General features: G+C 46.4%; 1 protein-coding gene across 1 annotated transcript in view; it reads right to left on the bottom strand.

Annotated features, from left to right (window-relative positions):
* The window catches only part of LOC110539012 (voltage-dependent T-type calcium channel subunit alpha-1I), a 137,691-nt gene extending 124,077 nt beyond the window's left edge, over nucleotides 1–13,614 (bottom strand). The window contains exons 1-2 of the mRNA XM_090197059.1: nucleotides 12,491–13,614; nucleotides 8,619–8,752 (exon numbers count right to left, since the gene is read on the bottom strand). Coding sequence (XP_090053185.1) covers nucleotides 8,619–8,752; nucleotides 12,491–12,580 — 224 coding nt within the window. The 5' untranslated portion in view covers nucleotides 12,581–13,614. The remainder of the gene's footprint in view (nucleotides 1–8,618; nucleotides 8,753–12,490) is intronic.
* Nucleotides 13,615–16,072: the final 2,458 nt, after the last annotated feature.

Raw genomic sequence — 16,072 nt, 5'->3', positions numbered from 1 at the left:
GAGACGATGGGTGGAGTTCCTCTGGGATATTGTGGGCGTGACGGAATCGCAGAAATAACAAATACACACATGCAATAGAGTACACACAGAGAAGTGTACATAAGCACATGTGTGCACTGAAACACACAAACACAAACTTCCTTTCTAACTTTTCAAACCCGCCAGACCTCCCTTGTTGATGTCTTAATGGCTCAGTGCTCTACTAATTGAATTAGAAATAACTGTGGGAGGAGGAGAGGAAAGATGAAGAGAGAGGGGAACAGAGGAAATAGAAAGAAAGAGAGAAAAGAAGGGAGTTGTGGAAGAGCAGAGGTGAAGGTAGGAGAACACAACACGTCAGGAAGAAGGAGGACCAGAGGGGAAGGTACGAGAACACAACACGTCAGGAAGAAGGAGGACCAGAGGGGAAGGTAGGAGAACACAACACGTCAGGAAGAAGGAGGACCAGAGGGGAAGGTAGGAGAACACAACACGTCAGGAAAAAGGAAGACCAGAGGGGAAGGTAGAAGAACACAACACGTCAGGAAGAAAGAGGACCAGAGGGGAAGATAGGAGAACACAACACGTCAGGAAGAAGGAGGACCAGAGGGGAAGGCGGGATGAGGGATGAAAATTGAGGAGCTATGTAAAAAAGGAGAACAACGAGAGAGGGTGTATGTGGAGAGGAAAGGTGTGTGTGCCACAGGAGGTTGGTGAGGGGAGGACGACTCATAATAATGGAACACAACCCGTGTTTGATGTGTTTGATACCATCCCATTTATTCCGTTCCAGCCATTACTATGAGCCCGTCTTCTCCAATTAGGTGCCACCAGCCACCTGTAGTGTGGAAAGAGAGGTGTGTGTGTGTGACTGCGAGGTGTGTGTTCCTCTGTGTGTGGCTGCAGCTGCTCCCGTACACATCAATCAGGCTGTGTGTTTGTCAGAGTAATTAGCCGCCACAGGCCTCCTCTATCTAATTGTTCTCTCTTTTTTAACACTCCTTTTTTTGGCTCCATCCCTTCATCTCTTAGCCTTTTATGTATCCTGGGTTTCCAATGGATGACGCAGGCTAGGGGCGAGGGGCTAGGGGCGAGGGGCTAGGGGCGAGGGGCGAGGGGCGAGGGGCTAGGGGCTAGGGGCGAGGGGCTAGGGGCAAGGGGCTAGGGGCTAGGGGCTAGGGACTAGGGGCGAGGGGCTAGGGGCTAGGAGCTAGGGACTAGGGGCTAGGGGCTAGGGACTAGGGGCTAGGGGCGAGGGGCTAGGGACTAGGGACTAGGGTCTAGGGGCGAGGGGCTAGGGAATGTGTGTGTGTCAGTATTATTTCCAGTATGCTCCCTCTGTGCTGTAACCCCTGTTACTCTCTCTTTGGGAAGTGGTAATCCACAGCAGTAGGATTTAAAAAAAAAAAAAATTATATATATATTTTTAACTAGGCAAGTCAGTTAAGAACAAATTCTTATTTTCAATGACAGCCTAGGAACAATGGGTTAACTGCCTGTTCAGGGGCAGAATGACAGATTTGTACCTTGTCAGCTCAGGGCTTTGAACATGCAACCTTTCGGTTACTAGTCCAACACTCTAACCACTAGGCTACCCTAGTGGTTTGGGAGAGAACAGCAGGATTGGGAGAGAACTGACACCTGGTGTGTGGGTATATGGGTGTATATGTATATGGTTGTGTGGGTATATGGGTGTATATGTATATGGTTGTGTGTGTATATGGGTGTATATGTATATGGTTGTGTGTGTGTGTATATGGGTGTGTGGGGTATATGGGTGTATATGTATATGGTTGTGTGTGTATATGGGTGTGTGGGGTATATGGGTGTGTGGATATATGGGTTTGTGAGTAAATGTGTGTGTGCCTGTGTGAGTTTGTGTGAGACGCTGGCACGCCTGTGTGTGTGTGTGTGAGTGTCTGAGTGTGTGCATGCGCGCAGTGTGAGCTGTAATCCTGGTCTGTACTCGGCGATAGCTCAGCTCAACTCTATTCTCCATAGCACAGCAAACAGCAGGATCAGCAGGAAAGGACAGCACACACACTGAACACAAAGCCAAGCAGAGGCAAGCAGAGGGGACACAGACAAAATGGGATTTCTATATAACTATAACACTTTAAATCTGATGGTATCAATCAAACCTAAATATTTATCGATCGATTGGTCTGTCTGTCTGTCAATCAGTACATCCCTCCCTACTCCAGTAGAAAATAAAGCATGTGAGTGCAAATAGACAAATCTGAGATGTAGTCTAGCCCTGTGGAATATTGGGCCACAGCTGTAGTGGGCCAGAAAGGATTATGGGGAAAAGGGAAGGGGTCCCTGGGGAAAAGGAGAGTGAGGTTCATGAGAGAGATGTATCAAGGGAGAAGGGCCAGAGTGTGTGACTGGAACAGCATAGTATAACATCAACATTTCTCCAATACTGCAGACCATTGAAAGAGTATGTGTGTGTGTGCCTGTGCATAACACAGTAATAATGATAATGTGAACCAGTGATATTGGACTTCCTGGTGATTAGGATCAAAGTAGCCTGCTGATCAGAATCACTAATCACACGCAGACACAAGACACACACACACACACACACACTAACAGAATGAGACCCTCCCATTCTTGGTGTCACTCAGCTATAAGGTTTCACATAATTCAATGCATCTCTCATCTTTCTTTCACGGACACATCAACTTGAAACAGGCAGCAGACAAAATCAATGCCAACGTATCCTGGCCTTCCTAGAAGTACAGTAGAATGTCAACTATCTGTTTGACTGCAGTAAGACTGGAGGTGAAACTTCAGAGTCTGTAAGTTCATTACAGTAGAGCTCACTGATAGGATCATCTGACCACCTTTGATTTATACCTCCACTTAATACCAGCCCTTAATATAGAGGGAAGTAGAGAGAGTGGGAGAAAGAGAGGGGGAGAAAGAGAGGGAAAAAGAGAGAGAGAGCGAAAGAGGGAGAGTGAGAGGTAGAGAGAGGGGTAGTAATAAAATTGAGAAAGGGGAAAATGAGGTGGGAAGAAAGAACAATAAATAGGAGAGAGATAAATAAACAGCCTATTTATATAATGAATATGAATTGGGAGGCAGAAATGACTAAATGTTAAAGCATTAGGCCTCTCACTAAAGGCTTCAGTCATACAAAAGTTATACTTAAAAATCCAAACTGCTTCTCTAGCAGATTAGAATGTCTCCACCCATGTTCAAGAATGACATGTTTCCCTTTACTCAGATTACAACCTCTTATTTGAAAATTAAATCTCCAAAATATGGTTATTTTTAAAACAAGCCACAGAAATGTGGCTGTAATTTCAGTTTAATCCACAAGAAAAGACAGAACAAATATTACAACAAATATTATGGTAAAACTCAAATATGATAATTGATAAAAACAATATTTTTTTATATATAAAAAAAGGTATAATCTTTGTAAAAAAAAAGAAAATATATAGAAACGTCTGCTCTACTCAAAATTACAACCGACTAATTGCAGCATTACCTGAAAAATGCAAGTGGAAGGGGAAGAAAGTAAGGAACTTCTCTGTCAGCTCTGCATTAAAGACCAAAATTATACCAGTTTCAATATTAAAGACCAAAAAATTGACAGACCGGTGTGCCATAAAGATTGTAAAATATTTGGGAAGAGATTCCATGGTACATGGTTTATGAACTGATACACAAAACAACGCTGGATTTCAATTTAAATGAATATACAAATTCTTGGAACCAGTAGAATAGAATGTTATATGGGGGATACAACCATCCCAGCTCTGCAGATTTTGCTGTGAAGAGACAGAATCATTAGATCATTTGTTTTGGTACTGTCCATATGTAGTTTGTTTTTGGTCTGGCTGAATGGCTGAAGAATTGGCACATTTCCCAGGAGCTAACTAGGTGATTTCAAACATTTTAGTCAGTCAATCAATAATATAATACTTCTAGCAAAAATGTTTTGTTTAATTTACAATCAGTAGAATCTATCAGAATAGAAAGGTTCAGAACTTTTGTGAAACATCACAGCACAATTGAAAACTATGGCAAATAGAAGTCAAAACTGGATGTTGTTCAGAGATAGATGGGAGGGGTTGAGTGGGGCTGAAGGGTGGGACTAAAAACAATCAAAAGATAACTATTGTAAAATATACTGTGTCCGTAAAATGTATATAGTATATACAGTGGCAAGAAAAAGTTTGTGATTATGATTTTTGCATAAATTGGTCATACAATTTGATCTGATCTTCATCTAAGTGTAATGAACACGAGGGAGACAGAGCTGGTTTCAAGGTCAGAGCGCAGCAGCTGTTTAATGAAAGGGACCACAGGAGGAGGCAGGAAGCTGGGTCCAGGGGCAGGCAGAAGGTCATACACAGGAGGAGGCAGGAAGCTGGGTCCAGGGGCAGGCAGAAGGTCATACACAGGAGGAGACAGGAAGCTGGGTCCAGGGGCAGGCAGAAGGTCATACACAGGAGGAGGCAGGAAGCTGGGTCCAGGGGCAGGCAGAAGGTCATACACAGGAGGAGGCAGGAAGCTGGGTCCAGGGGCAGGCAGAAGGTCATACACAGGAGGAGGCAGGAAGCTGGGTCCAGGGGCAGGCAGAAGGTCATACATAGGAGGAGGCAGGAAGCTGGGTCCAGGTGCAGGCAGAAGGTCATACACAGGAGGAGGCAGGAAGCTGGGTCCAGGGGCAGGCAGAAGGTCATACACAGGAGGAGGCAGGAAGCTGGGTCCAGGGGCAGGCAGAAGGTCATACACAGGAGGAGGCAGGAAGCTGGGTCCAGGGGCAGGCAGAAGGTCATACATAGGAGGAGGCAGGAAGCTGGGTCCAGGGGCAGGCAGAAGGTCATACACAGGAGGAGGCAGGAAGCTGGGTCCAGGGGCAGGCAGAAGGTCATACACAGGAGGAGGCAGGAAGCTGGGTCCAGGGGCAGGCAGAAGGTCATACACAGGAGGAGGCAGGAAGCTGGGTCCAGGGGCAGGCAGAAGGTCATACACAGGAGGAGGCAGGAAGCTGGGTCCAGGGGCAGGCAGAAGGTCATACACAGGAGGAGGCAGGAAGCTGGGTCCAGGGGCAGGCAGAAGGTCATACATAGGAGGAGGCAGGAAGCTGGGTCCAGGTGCAGGCAGAAGGTCATACACAGGAGGAGGCAGGAAGCTGGGTCCAGGGGCAGGCAGAAGGTCATACACAGGAGGAGGCAGGAAGCTGGGTCCAGGGGCAGGCAGAAGGTCATACACAGGAGGAGGCAGGAAGCTGGGTCCAGGGGCAGGCAGAAGGTCATACATAGGAGGAGGCAGGAAGCTGGGTCCAGGGGCAGGCAGAAGGTCATACACAGGAGGAGGCAGGAAGCTGGGTCCAGGGGCAGGCAGAAGGTCATACACAGGAGGAGGCAGGAAGCTGGGTCCAGGGGCAGGCAGAAGGTCATACACAGGAGGAGGCAGGAAGCTGGGTCCAGGGGCAGGCAGAAGGTCATACACAGGAGGAGGCAGGAAGCTGGGTCCAGGGGCAGGCAGAAGGTCATACACAGGAGGAGGCAGGAAGCTGGGTCCAGGTGCAGGCAGAAGGTCATACACAGGAGGAGGCAGGAAGCTGGGTCCAGGGCCAGGCAGAAGGTCATACACAGGAGGAGGCAGGAAGCTGGGTCCAGGGGCAGGCAGAAGGTCATACACAGGAGGAGGCAGGAAGCTGGGTCCAGGGGCAGGCAGAAGGTCATACACAGGAGGAGGCAGGAAGCTGGGTCCAGGGGCAGGCAGAAGGTCATACATAGGAGGAGGCAGGAAGCTGGGTCCAGGTGCAGGCAGAAGGTCATACACAGGAGGAGGCAGGAAGCTGGGTCCAGGGGCAGGCAGAAGGTCATACACAGGAGGAGGCAGGAAGCTGGGTCCAGGGGCAGGCAGAAGGTCATACACAGGAGGAGGCAGGAAGCTGGGTCCAGGGGCAGGCAGAAGGTCATACATAGGAGGAGGCAGGAAGCTGGGTCCAGGGGCAGGCAGAAGGTCATACACAGGAGGAGGCAGGAAGCTGGGTCCAGGGGCAGGCAGAAGGTCATACACAGGAGGAGGCAGGAAGCTGGGTCCAGGGGCAGGCAGAAGGTCATACACAGGAGGAGGCAGGAAGCTGGGTCCAGGGGCAGGCAGAAGGTCATACACAGGAGGAGGCAGGAAGCTGGGTCCAGGGGCAGGCAGAAGGTCATACACAGGAGGAGGCAGGAAGCTGGGTCCAGGTGCAGGCAGAAGGTCATACACAGGAGGAGGCAGGAAGCTGGGTCCAGGGCCAGGCAGAAGGTCATACACAGGAGGAGGCAGGAAGCTGGGTCCAGGGCCAGGCAGAAGGTCATACACAGGAGGAGGCAGGAAGCTGGGTCCAGGGGCAGGCAGAAGGTCATACACGGTAGTCCAAAAATGGAAAACAGTACAGGCAGGGAATAAGCAAAAGGTGTCATGAGTGAGGCAGGAAAAACTATCATACACGGGAGGAGAGAAGGACGGGGGAAAACCAGAGCTCTGAAAAGGTGTGTCTCAAAACAAACAATACCTCACAGTGATGGGGTGCCAGGAACTGAACTAAATAGTGTGGGATGATGACATGCAGGTGTGTGAACATGTGATTAGCATTCCAGTGATTGGGATCTAGAAAGTGAGCTGGAAAGTGGGCTGCATTTCGGGGATCTAAGTGTTTGGAAGTGTGAGTTGGACTCAGATGTTACACTAAGTCACAACAATGGACAAACATAGTGTGCTTAAACTAATAACACACAAATTATTGTATTTTTCTTATCTATATTGAATACATAATCTAAACATTCACAGTGTAGGTTGGAAAAAGTATGTGAACCCCTAGGTTAATGACTTTCTCAAAAGCTAATTGGAGTCAGGAGTCCGCTAACCTAGAGTCAAATCAATGAGACGAGATTGGAGATGTTGGTTAGAGCTGCCTTGCCCTTTAAAAAACACTCACAACATTTTGTTTGCTATTCACAAGAAGCATTGCCTGATGTGAACCATGCCTTGAACAAAAGAGATTTCAGAAGAATAGTTGACTTGCATAATGTTGTGCAAGGATACAAAAGTATCTCTTAATGCCTTGATGTTCATCAGTCCATTGTAAGACAAATTGTCTATAAATGGAGAAAGTTCAGCACTGTTGCTACTCTCCCTAGGAGTGGCTGTCCTGCAAAGATGACTGCAAGAGCACAGCGCAGAATGCTCAATGAGGTTAAGAATAATCCTAAAGTGTCAGCTAAAGACTTACAGAAATCTCTGGATCATACTAACATCTCTGTTGACGAGTCTACGATGCATAAAACACTAAACAAGAATGGTGTTCATCGGAGGACACCACGGAAGAAGCCACTGCTGTTCAAAAAAAGCATTGCTGCACATCTGAAGTTTGCAAAAGTGCACCTGGATGTTTACAGCGCTACTGGCAAAATATTCTGTGACAGATGAAACTACAGTTTAGAAGTTTGGAAGGAAAACGTGTGCGGAGAAAAATGTGTGCAGAGAAAAATGTGTGCGGAGAAAAAAAGGCACAGCACACCAACATTGAAACCTCATCCCAACTGTAAAGTATGGTGGAGGGAGCATCGTGGTTTGGGGCTGTTGCTGCCTCAGGGCCTGGACAGCTCACTATCATTGATGGAAATGATAGGTGACCGCTGTAAAGGTTGATGAGGCTGCTGTCAGAACAGGCTGAGCTTATGCATTTATAATGAGCTCTTTACCCAATGGACTAACTCAACCACCCCTAACAAACACACACTATTTTAATAAGGATTTTATAGAGCTAGAAAGAGAGAGAAAGGGAGAAAATAGAGAGAAAGAGAAAGTGAAAGAGAGAGAGAAGGAAAGAGCAGGAGGGAGAGAGAGAAAGAGAGATAGACAGAGAGATAGCCAACACCTGGCATGTCATGTGGCTCAAAGCAGACAGAAGCATCTTGTTATGTAAGGCATCACAACACAACAGCAACACTCCATGTGAGATGAGTCCTGCAGCACAGAACAGACAACAGCACAGAAGAGGCTCCAAACAACTGCCTCAGACTCCCCACTATTATCTCTAATGACTTCAAGGATTTCAAACCTGTTCTCAGAGAGAGGTTTAAAGGTTTGAAATGGGGTCTGTTTTCATGTTGGTGAGGGCAGGGGGACTATGTATGAGTTGCTGTGGTGTGTGTGTGTGTGTGTGTGTGTGTGTGTGTGTGTGTGTGTGTGTGTGTGTGTGTGTGTGTGTGTGTGTGTGTGTGTGTGTGTGTGTGTGTGTGTGTGAGAGAGTTGTTGTGGTGTGTATGTGTGTGTGTGTGCTTGCTTGTGTGTGTGTGTGCGTACGTGCATGTGTGAGTCTGTCTGTGCACCCATCTACTTGAACTCAACTGATTTCAACAACATCAAACCAGACATTTACCAGCTCGAAAACAAACCCTAGTTTTAACACAGCCTGGCTTTGACAGCAGAAACGTGTGAAAGAGAAACAACAGCAGAAGCTAAACTACAGATGTGAGTCTAAAAGGCCCTCTGCATCTCTGCATCCACATCTGCAGAGTATGTACAGTACTATCTATGATTCAGTAGTATTCGCCTAGCTCCCACCTACACTCTTCACAGGGAGGAAAGGAAGAGGAAAGGAAGAAGGGTGATCTAACCCAGACATGACGATGAAGAAGTCTAGTCTGTTCCAGGTGTCGCCAAGGTAACAGCGTCTCCCGAAGATTCCCAGCGCCACCATCTTCACCACCATCTCCAACGCAAAGAAGATGTAGATGAACGCATCGAACGCCTGAGAGAGAGAGAGAGAGAGAGAGAGAGAGAGAGAGAGAGAGAGAGAGAGAGAGAGAGAGAGAGAGAAAGAGAGGGGGAGAGGTAATTTGTCATATTTATGCGAAATGAGGAAGCACATACTCTTGAAACTTATGAAAACACCTGTAGGTAAAGAAAAAATAACACACACACACACGCACACACGTTTTCGTGTTCTGAAAATAAAACAAACCTAGCCCAAACCACTGCTGTGGGTGTAATGTCCCGCCCAGCGACAGTGGCTTGATTGGTTATGATTATTTTCTGTTGCAACTAGCAGATGGGACAACAATGAAAACATCAACCTTCGATCAAAACACTACTTTAATTAACTTGTTAATGATTATCAATTAACAGAGTGACTGGGACATGATTGCATCTGTCACTGACTGTGTGTGTGTGTGTGTGTGTGTGTGTGTGTGTGTGTGTGTGTGTGTGTGTGTGTGTGTGTGTGTGTGTGTGTGTGTGTGTGTGTGTGTGTGTGTGTGTGTGTGTGTGTGCGCGTCCGTATGTATGTACTGTATGTCTTTGTGTCCTAGTTATGCATTAAAGGTCCAATACAGATGTTTTTATCTCAATGTCAAATAATTTCTGGGTAACAATTGATTATTTTCAATTAAAATGGTCAAAAAGAAACAAAGCTTCTTAGTAAAGGACAATTTCTTAAGAGGGAATTTTGCTCGGACTGTCTGAGAGTGGGGAGGGAAACACTGAAAATAGCTGTTATTGGCAGAGAGGTTTGTTGGACTGTCTGGGAGTGGGGAGGGAAACATTGAAAATAGCTGTTATTGGCAGAGAGGTTTGTTGGTCTAGAAACTAATTTACCGCCTGGTGATGTCACCATGACAGAGCTTGAAGAATTTAGAAATGAATAATGGGCAAATATTTCACAATCCAGGTGTGCAAAGCTCTTAGAGACTTACCCAGAAAGACTCACAGCTGCCAAAGGTGATTCTAATATGTATTGATTCAGGGGGTTGAATACTTATCTAATCAAGATATATTAGTGTTTTATTTTTCATTAAGCTTTAAAAAAAAAGATCTTCCACTTTGACACGACAGAGTATTTTGTGTAGATCATTAACAACAAACAACAATTGAATCCATTTGAATCCCACTTTGTAACACAATAAAATGTGAAGAAATCCAAGGGAAGTGTAGACTTCCTCAAGGTCCTGTTTAAAACACAGGAACATATTTAGGACTGCAAAGGGACTATACCACTGATATCCACTATCTGCACACTACTGATTAGAGAGGTAGTCAAACGCTGTTACTTGGTGCGGGGGGTCCTATAATCTCCTTTGTTATTGGTGTGTTCTTCATTACACTGCGATGTGAGTGGTCGAGAGGGCTTGGGGAGATGTGTGTGAACATGTGTCGCTCAGCGATGTGTGGGCTAATCATTTTGATGTGTGATGAAGTTAGCTCCCTCACACACATACAAGGACACTGAAACACACACACACACACACACACACACACACACACACACACACACACACACACACACACACACACACACACACACACACACACACACACACCATTTAAAATTACAAATGCACATCCAGAGATGGGCATGGACACAATCCTTACAGATACTGGCTCATCTAACATTCATAGTGGATACTTTAGAACCTGACAACGTTCTGCTTCATTTCTTATTCATAGTGAGCTACAGCCGGGGGCCTTGGCTCCTGTGTGTTGAAACAAGGAGGTTTGACTGAGCCTTTCCAAGCAGGGCCATGCTATACACAGCAGGAGAGGACACACACACATGCAGCCTTTCAGATTCTCTATGTTACGTGGTGTGTCTGTGTGTGTGTGCGTGTGTGCAGACGGTGTCGTTAATTACGTAACAAACGCTCAGCACATGTAATGCAATGTTCACTATATCAGCCACTACAACAGTCACCAGTGGTGTAAAGTACAAATACTTTAAGGTACTACTTAAGTCGTTTTAGGGGTATCTACTTTACTATTCATATTTTTGACAACATTCACTTTTACTTCACTACAATCCTAAAGAAAATATGTCCTTTTTACTCCATAAATTTTCCGTGACACCAAAAAGTACCTGTTACATTTTGAATGCTTAGCAGGACAGGAAAACGGTCCAATTCACACACTTAATAAGAGAACATCCCTGGTCATCCCTACGGCCTCTGATCTGGCGGACTCACTAAACACAAATGTTTTCTTTGTAAATAATGTGTTGGAGTCTGCCCCTGGCTATCTGTAATGATGTCTGAGTGTTGGAGTCTGCCCCTGGCTATCTGTAAATAATGTTTGAGTGTTGGAGTGTGCCCCTGGCTATCTGTAAATGATGTCTGAGTGTTAGAGTGGGCCCCTGGCTATCTGTAAATGATGTCTGAGTGTTGAAGTCTGCCCCTGGCTATCTGTAAATAATGTCTGAGTGTTGGAGTGTGCCCCTGGCTATCTGTAAATGATGTCTGAGTGTTAGAGTGGGCCCCTGGCTATCTGTAAATGATGTCTGAGTGTTGAAGTCTGCCCCTGGCTATCTGTAAATAATGTCTGAGTGTTGGAGTGTGCCCCTGGCTATCTGTAAATTATGTCTGAGTGTTAGAGTGGGCCCCTGGCTATCTGTAAATGATGTCTGAGTGTTGGAGTCTCCCCCTGGCTATCTGTAAATAATGTCTGAGTGTTGGAGTGTGCCCCTGACTATCTGTAAATGATGACTGAGTGTTGGAGTGTACCCCTGGCTATCTGTAAATGATGTCTGAGTGTTGGAGCGTGCCCCTGGCTATCTGTAAATAATGTCTGAGTGTTGGAGTGTACCCCTGGCTATCTGTAAATAATGTCTGAGTGTTGGAGTGGGCCCCTGGCTATCTGTAAATAATGTCTGAGTGTTGGAGTGTACCCCTGGCTATCTGTAAATAATGTCTGAGTGTTGGAGTCTGCCCCTGGCTATATGTAAATAATGTCTGAGTGTTGGAGTCTGCCCCTGGCTATCTGTAAATAATGTCTGAGTGTTGGAGTGTGCCCCTGACTATCTGTAAATAATGTCTGAGTGTTGGAGTCTGCCCCTGGCTATATGTAAATAATGTCTGAGTGTTGGAGTCTGCCCCTGGCTATCTGTAAATAATGTCTGAGTGTTGGAGTGTACCCCTGACTATCTGTAAATGATGTCTGAGTGTTAGAGTGTACCCCTGGCTATCTGTAAATAATGTCTGAGTGTTGGAGTCTGCCCCTGGCTAGCCGTACATTTTTTTAAAGAAAACTGTGCCGTCTGGTTTGCTTAATATAAGGAATGTGAAAATATTTATATTTTTACATTTACTTTCGATACTTATTAAGTATATTTAAAACCAAATACTTTTAGACCTTTATTCAAGTAGTATTTTACTGGGTGACTTTCACTTTTACTTGAGTCATTTACTATTAAGGTATCTTTACTTTTACTCAAGTCTGACAACTGGTTAATTTTTACACCACTGTCAGGCAATATATCAGTCACACCAGTGTCATAGGGAGTCTAAAGAAAGGCTGGTGTGGAGGTTGGGGAATGGGTTCTCTCTTCTCACCGCCTGTTGTCAATAATCAACTGTCATCAATCCATCAAATGATACAGTGGTGAAACTGAATTTATCTAACACTTTTTACAAAGTAATTAGTCGCAGAAGCATTACCGCTTCGTGGGGGTGACGTTTTGACAGACAGACAGACAGACAGACAGACAGACAGACAGACAGACCTGTAGTATCTGGCAGCGGTCTGAAGTGCAGTCGATGTTCTCACAGGGCTGGTACATCCCCAGGGTGACACAGTTGAGCAGAATCACCATGATACTGATCCTCTCGAACCACGTATGGACAGCAAAGGGTTAAGAAACACAGTGGACAACCAGGGACAGTACACACACATACTGAAAGGCAATAGCATATCATACTCGCAAATAAGCAAACATACAGTAGGCACACACACACACGAACGTATGCGCGCGCACCCACACGCACATACAAATAGTGAAAGGCTTTCATCATATGATACACAGACACACTCACAGGTAGAGCTGCACTGGGTGATGCTGAGTGGTGCTTGTAAATGAAAGGGATTAACAGACTGGTGCCGGAGGGAGGGGAGTGGGGATGTAAAACAAAACTGTCTCTGGCTCGAAGCCAGCTGCACTCAGACACTATATCTGTCTGTCTGTCTGTCTGTGTCTGTCTGTCTGTCTCTCTCTCTCCCTGTCTGTCTCTCTCGCTGTCTATTTGTCTCCCTGTGTCTCTGTGTCTGTCTCCGTCTCTCTCTGTTTCTCTCTGTCTCCGTCTCTCTCTCTCTGTTTCTCTCTGTTGTTCTCTCTGTCTCTGTCCAGGTTTGTCCCAGTACTCTTACTGGACTTCTTTACTCCTCTCCTTAACTTCACGACTGCAAAGCCAGGTGATCTCTCACAAAGCCAGGTGATCTCTCACAAAGCCAGGTGATCTCTCACAAAGCCAGGTGATCTCTCACAAAGCCAGGTGATCTCTCACAAAACCAGGTGATCTCTCACAAAGCCAGGTGATCTCTCACAAAGTCAAGTGATCTCTTACAAAGCCAGGTCATCACTCACAAAGCCAGGTGAATTCTCACAAAGCCAGGTGATCTCTCACAAAGCCAGGTAATTTCTCACAAAGCCAGGTGATCTCTCACAAAACCAGGTGATCTCTCACAAAGCCAGGTGAATTCTCACAAAGCCAGGTGATCTCTCACAAAGCCAGGTGATCTCTCAGAAAGCCAGGTGATCTCTCAGAAAGCCAGGTGATCCCTCACAAAGCCAGGTGGTCTCTCACAAAGCCAGGTGATCTCTCACAAAGCCAGGTGATCTCTCACAAAGTCAAGTGATCTCTTACAAAGCCAGGTCATCACTCACAAAGCCAGGTGAATACTTACAAAGCCAGGTGATCTCTCACAAAACCAGGTCATTTCTCACAAAGCCAGGTGATCTCTCACAAAGCCAGGTGATCTCTCACAAAGCCAGGTGAATTCTCACAAAGCCAGGTGATCTCTCACAAAGCCAGGTCATCTCTCAGAAAGCCAGGTCATCTCTCACAAAGCCAGGTCATCTCTCACAAAGCCAGGTGATCTCTCACAAAGCCAGGTGGTCTCTCACAAAGCCAGGCGATCTCTCACAAAGCCAGGTCATTTCTCACAAAGCCAGGTGATCTCTCACAAAGCCAGGTGATCTCTCACAAAGCCAGGTGAATTCTCACAAAGCCAGGTGATCTCTCACAAAGCCAGGTGATCTCTCAGAAAGCCAGGTGATCTCTCAGAAAGCCAGGTGATCCCTCACAAAGCCAGGTGGTCTCTCACAAAGCCAGGTGATCTCTCACAAAGCCAGGTGATCTCTCACAAAGTCAAGTGATCTCTTACAAAGCCAGGTCATCACTCACAAAGCCAGGTGAATTCTCACAAAGCCAGGTGATCTCTCACAAAACCAGGTCATTTCTCACAAAGCCAGGTGATCTCTCACAAAGCCAGGTGATCTCTCACAAAGCCAGGTGAATTCTCACAAAGCCAGGTGATCTCTCACAAAGCCAGGTCATCTCTCAGAAAGCCAGGTCATCTCTCACAAAGCCAGGTCATCTCTCACAAAGCCAGGTGATCTCTCACAAAGCCAGGTGATCTCTCACAAAGCCAGGTGAATTCTCACAAAGCCAGGTGATCTCTCACAAAGCCAGGTCCTCTCTCAGAAAGCCAGGTCATCTCTCACAAAGCCAGGTGATCTCTCACAAAGCCAGGTGATCTCTCACAAAGCCAGGTGGTCTCTCACAAAGCCAGGTCATTTCTCACAAAGCCAGGTGATCTCTCACAAAGCAAGGTGATCTCTCACAAAGCCAGGTCATTTCTCACAAAGTCAAGTGATCTCTTACAAAGCCAGGTCATCACTCACAAAGCCAGGTGAATACTTACAAAGCCAGGTGATCTCTCACAAAACCAGGTCATTTCTCACAAAGCCAGGTGATCTCTCACAAAGCCAGGTGATCTCTCACAAAGCCAGGTGAATTCTCACAAAGCCAGGTGATCTCTCACAAAGCCAGGTCATCTCTCAGAAAGCCAGGTCATCTCTCACAAAGCCAGGTCATCTCTCACAAAGCCAGGTGATCTCTCACAAAGCCAGGTGGTCTCTCACAAAGCCAGGCGATCTCTCACAAAGCCAGGTCATTTCTCACAAAGCCAGGTGATCTCTCACAAAGCCAGGTGATCTCTCACAAAGCCAGGTGAATTCTCACAAAGCCAGGTGATCTCTCACAAAGCCAGGTGATCTCTCAGAAAGCCAGGTGATCTCTCAGAAAGCCAGGTGATCCCTCACAAAGCCAGGTGGTCTCTCACAAAGCCAGGTGATCTCTCACAAAGCCAGGTGATCTCTCACAAAGTCAAGTGATCTCTTACAAAGCCAGGTCATCACTCACAAAGCCAGGTGAATTCTCACAAAGCCAGGTGATCTCTCACAAAACCAGGTCATTTCTCACAAAGCCAGGTGATCTCTCACAAAGCCAGGTGATCTCTCACAAATCCAGGTGAATTCTCACAAAGCCAGGTGATCTCTCACAAAGCCAGGTCATCTCTCAGAAAGCCAGGTCATCTCTCACAAAGCCAGGTCATCTCTCACAAAGCCAGGTGATCTCTCACAAAGCCAGGTGATCTCTCACAAAGCCAGATGAATTCTCACAAAGCCAGGTGATCTCTCACAAAGCCAGGTCCTCTCTCAGAAAGCCAGGTCATCTCTCACAAAGCCAGGTGATCTCTCACAAAGCCAGGTGATCTCTCACAAAACCAGGTCATCTCTCACAAAGCCAGGTGATCTCTCAGAAAGCCAGGTCATCTCTCACGAAGCCAGGTGATCTCTCAGAAAGCCAGGTCATCTCTCACAAAGCCAGTTGATCCCTCGCACATGCAAACACACCACACACACACCGTGACAGGATGGTGGTTTGGTGGCCTATACCAGTCACCACCCTACTGACATGGAGCAAAACCACTGCTGCTCAATACACACACACACACACACACACACACACACACACACACACACACACACACTTGGACATAAACACCCACACGCTTGGACATAAACACACACAAGCTTGGACATTGACACACTCACACACATCATTTCCCTCCTCCCTGTTTTCTATGAAATTGTTCCTTATCATAATTAGCGTAGTTACTATCTTATGTAGCCTTTACCATCTCTTCATATGTTTCTATCGGCGCATTGGTATGCTACCTTTGAACTTTGACCTTTTGCACTTCAAATGCCTCGGCGGAGGTGCGTGTGTGTGCATGTGTGTGT

The sequence above is a fragment of the Oncorhynchus mykiss genome, chromosome 13 (assembly GCF_057628025.1).
Source record: "Oncorhynchus mykiss isolate SJ-2025 chromosome 13, ASM5762802v1, whole genome shotgun sequence".
NCBI classification, from domain to species: domain Eukaryota; kingdom Metazoa; phylum Chordata; class Actinopteri; order Salmoniformes; family Salmonidae; genus Oncorhynchus; species Oncorhynchus mykiss.
The sequence above is the reverse complement of the archived record's forward strand: the minus strand, read 5'-3'. Positions and strand labels throughout refer to the sequence as shown.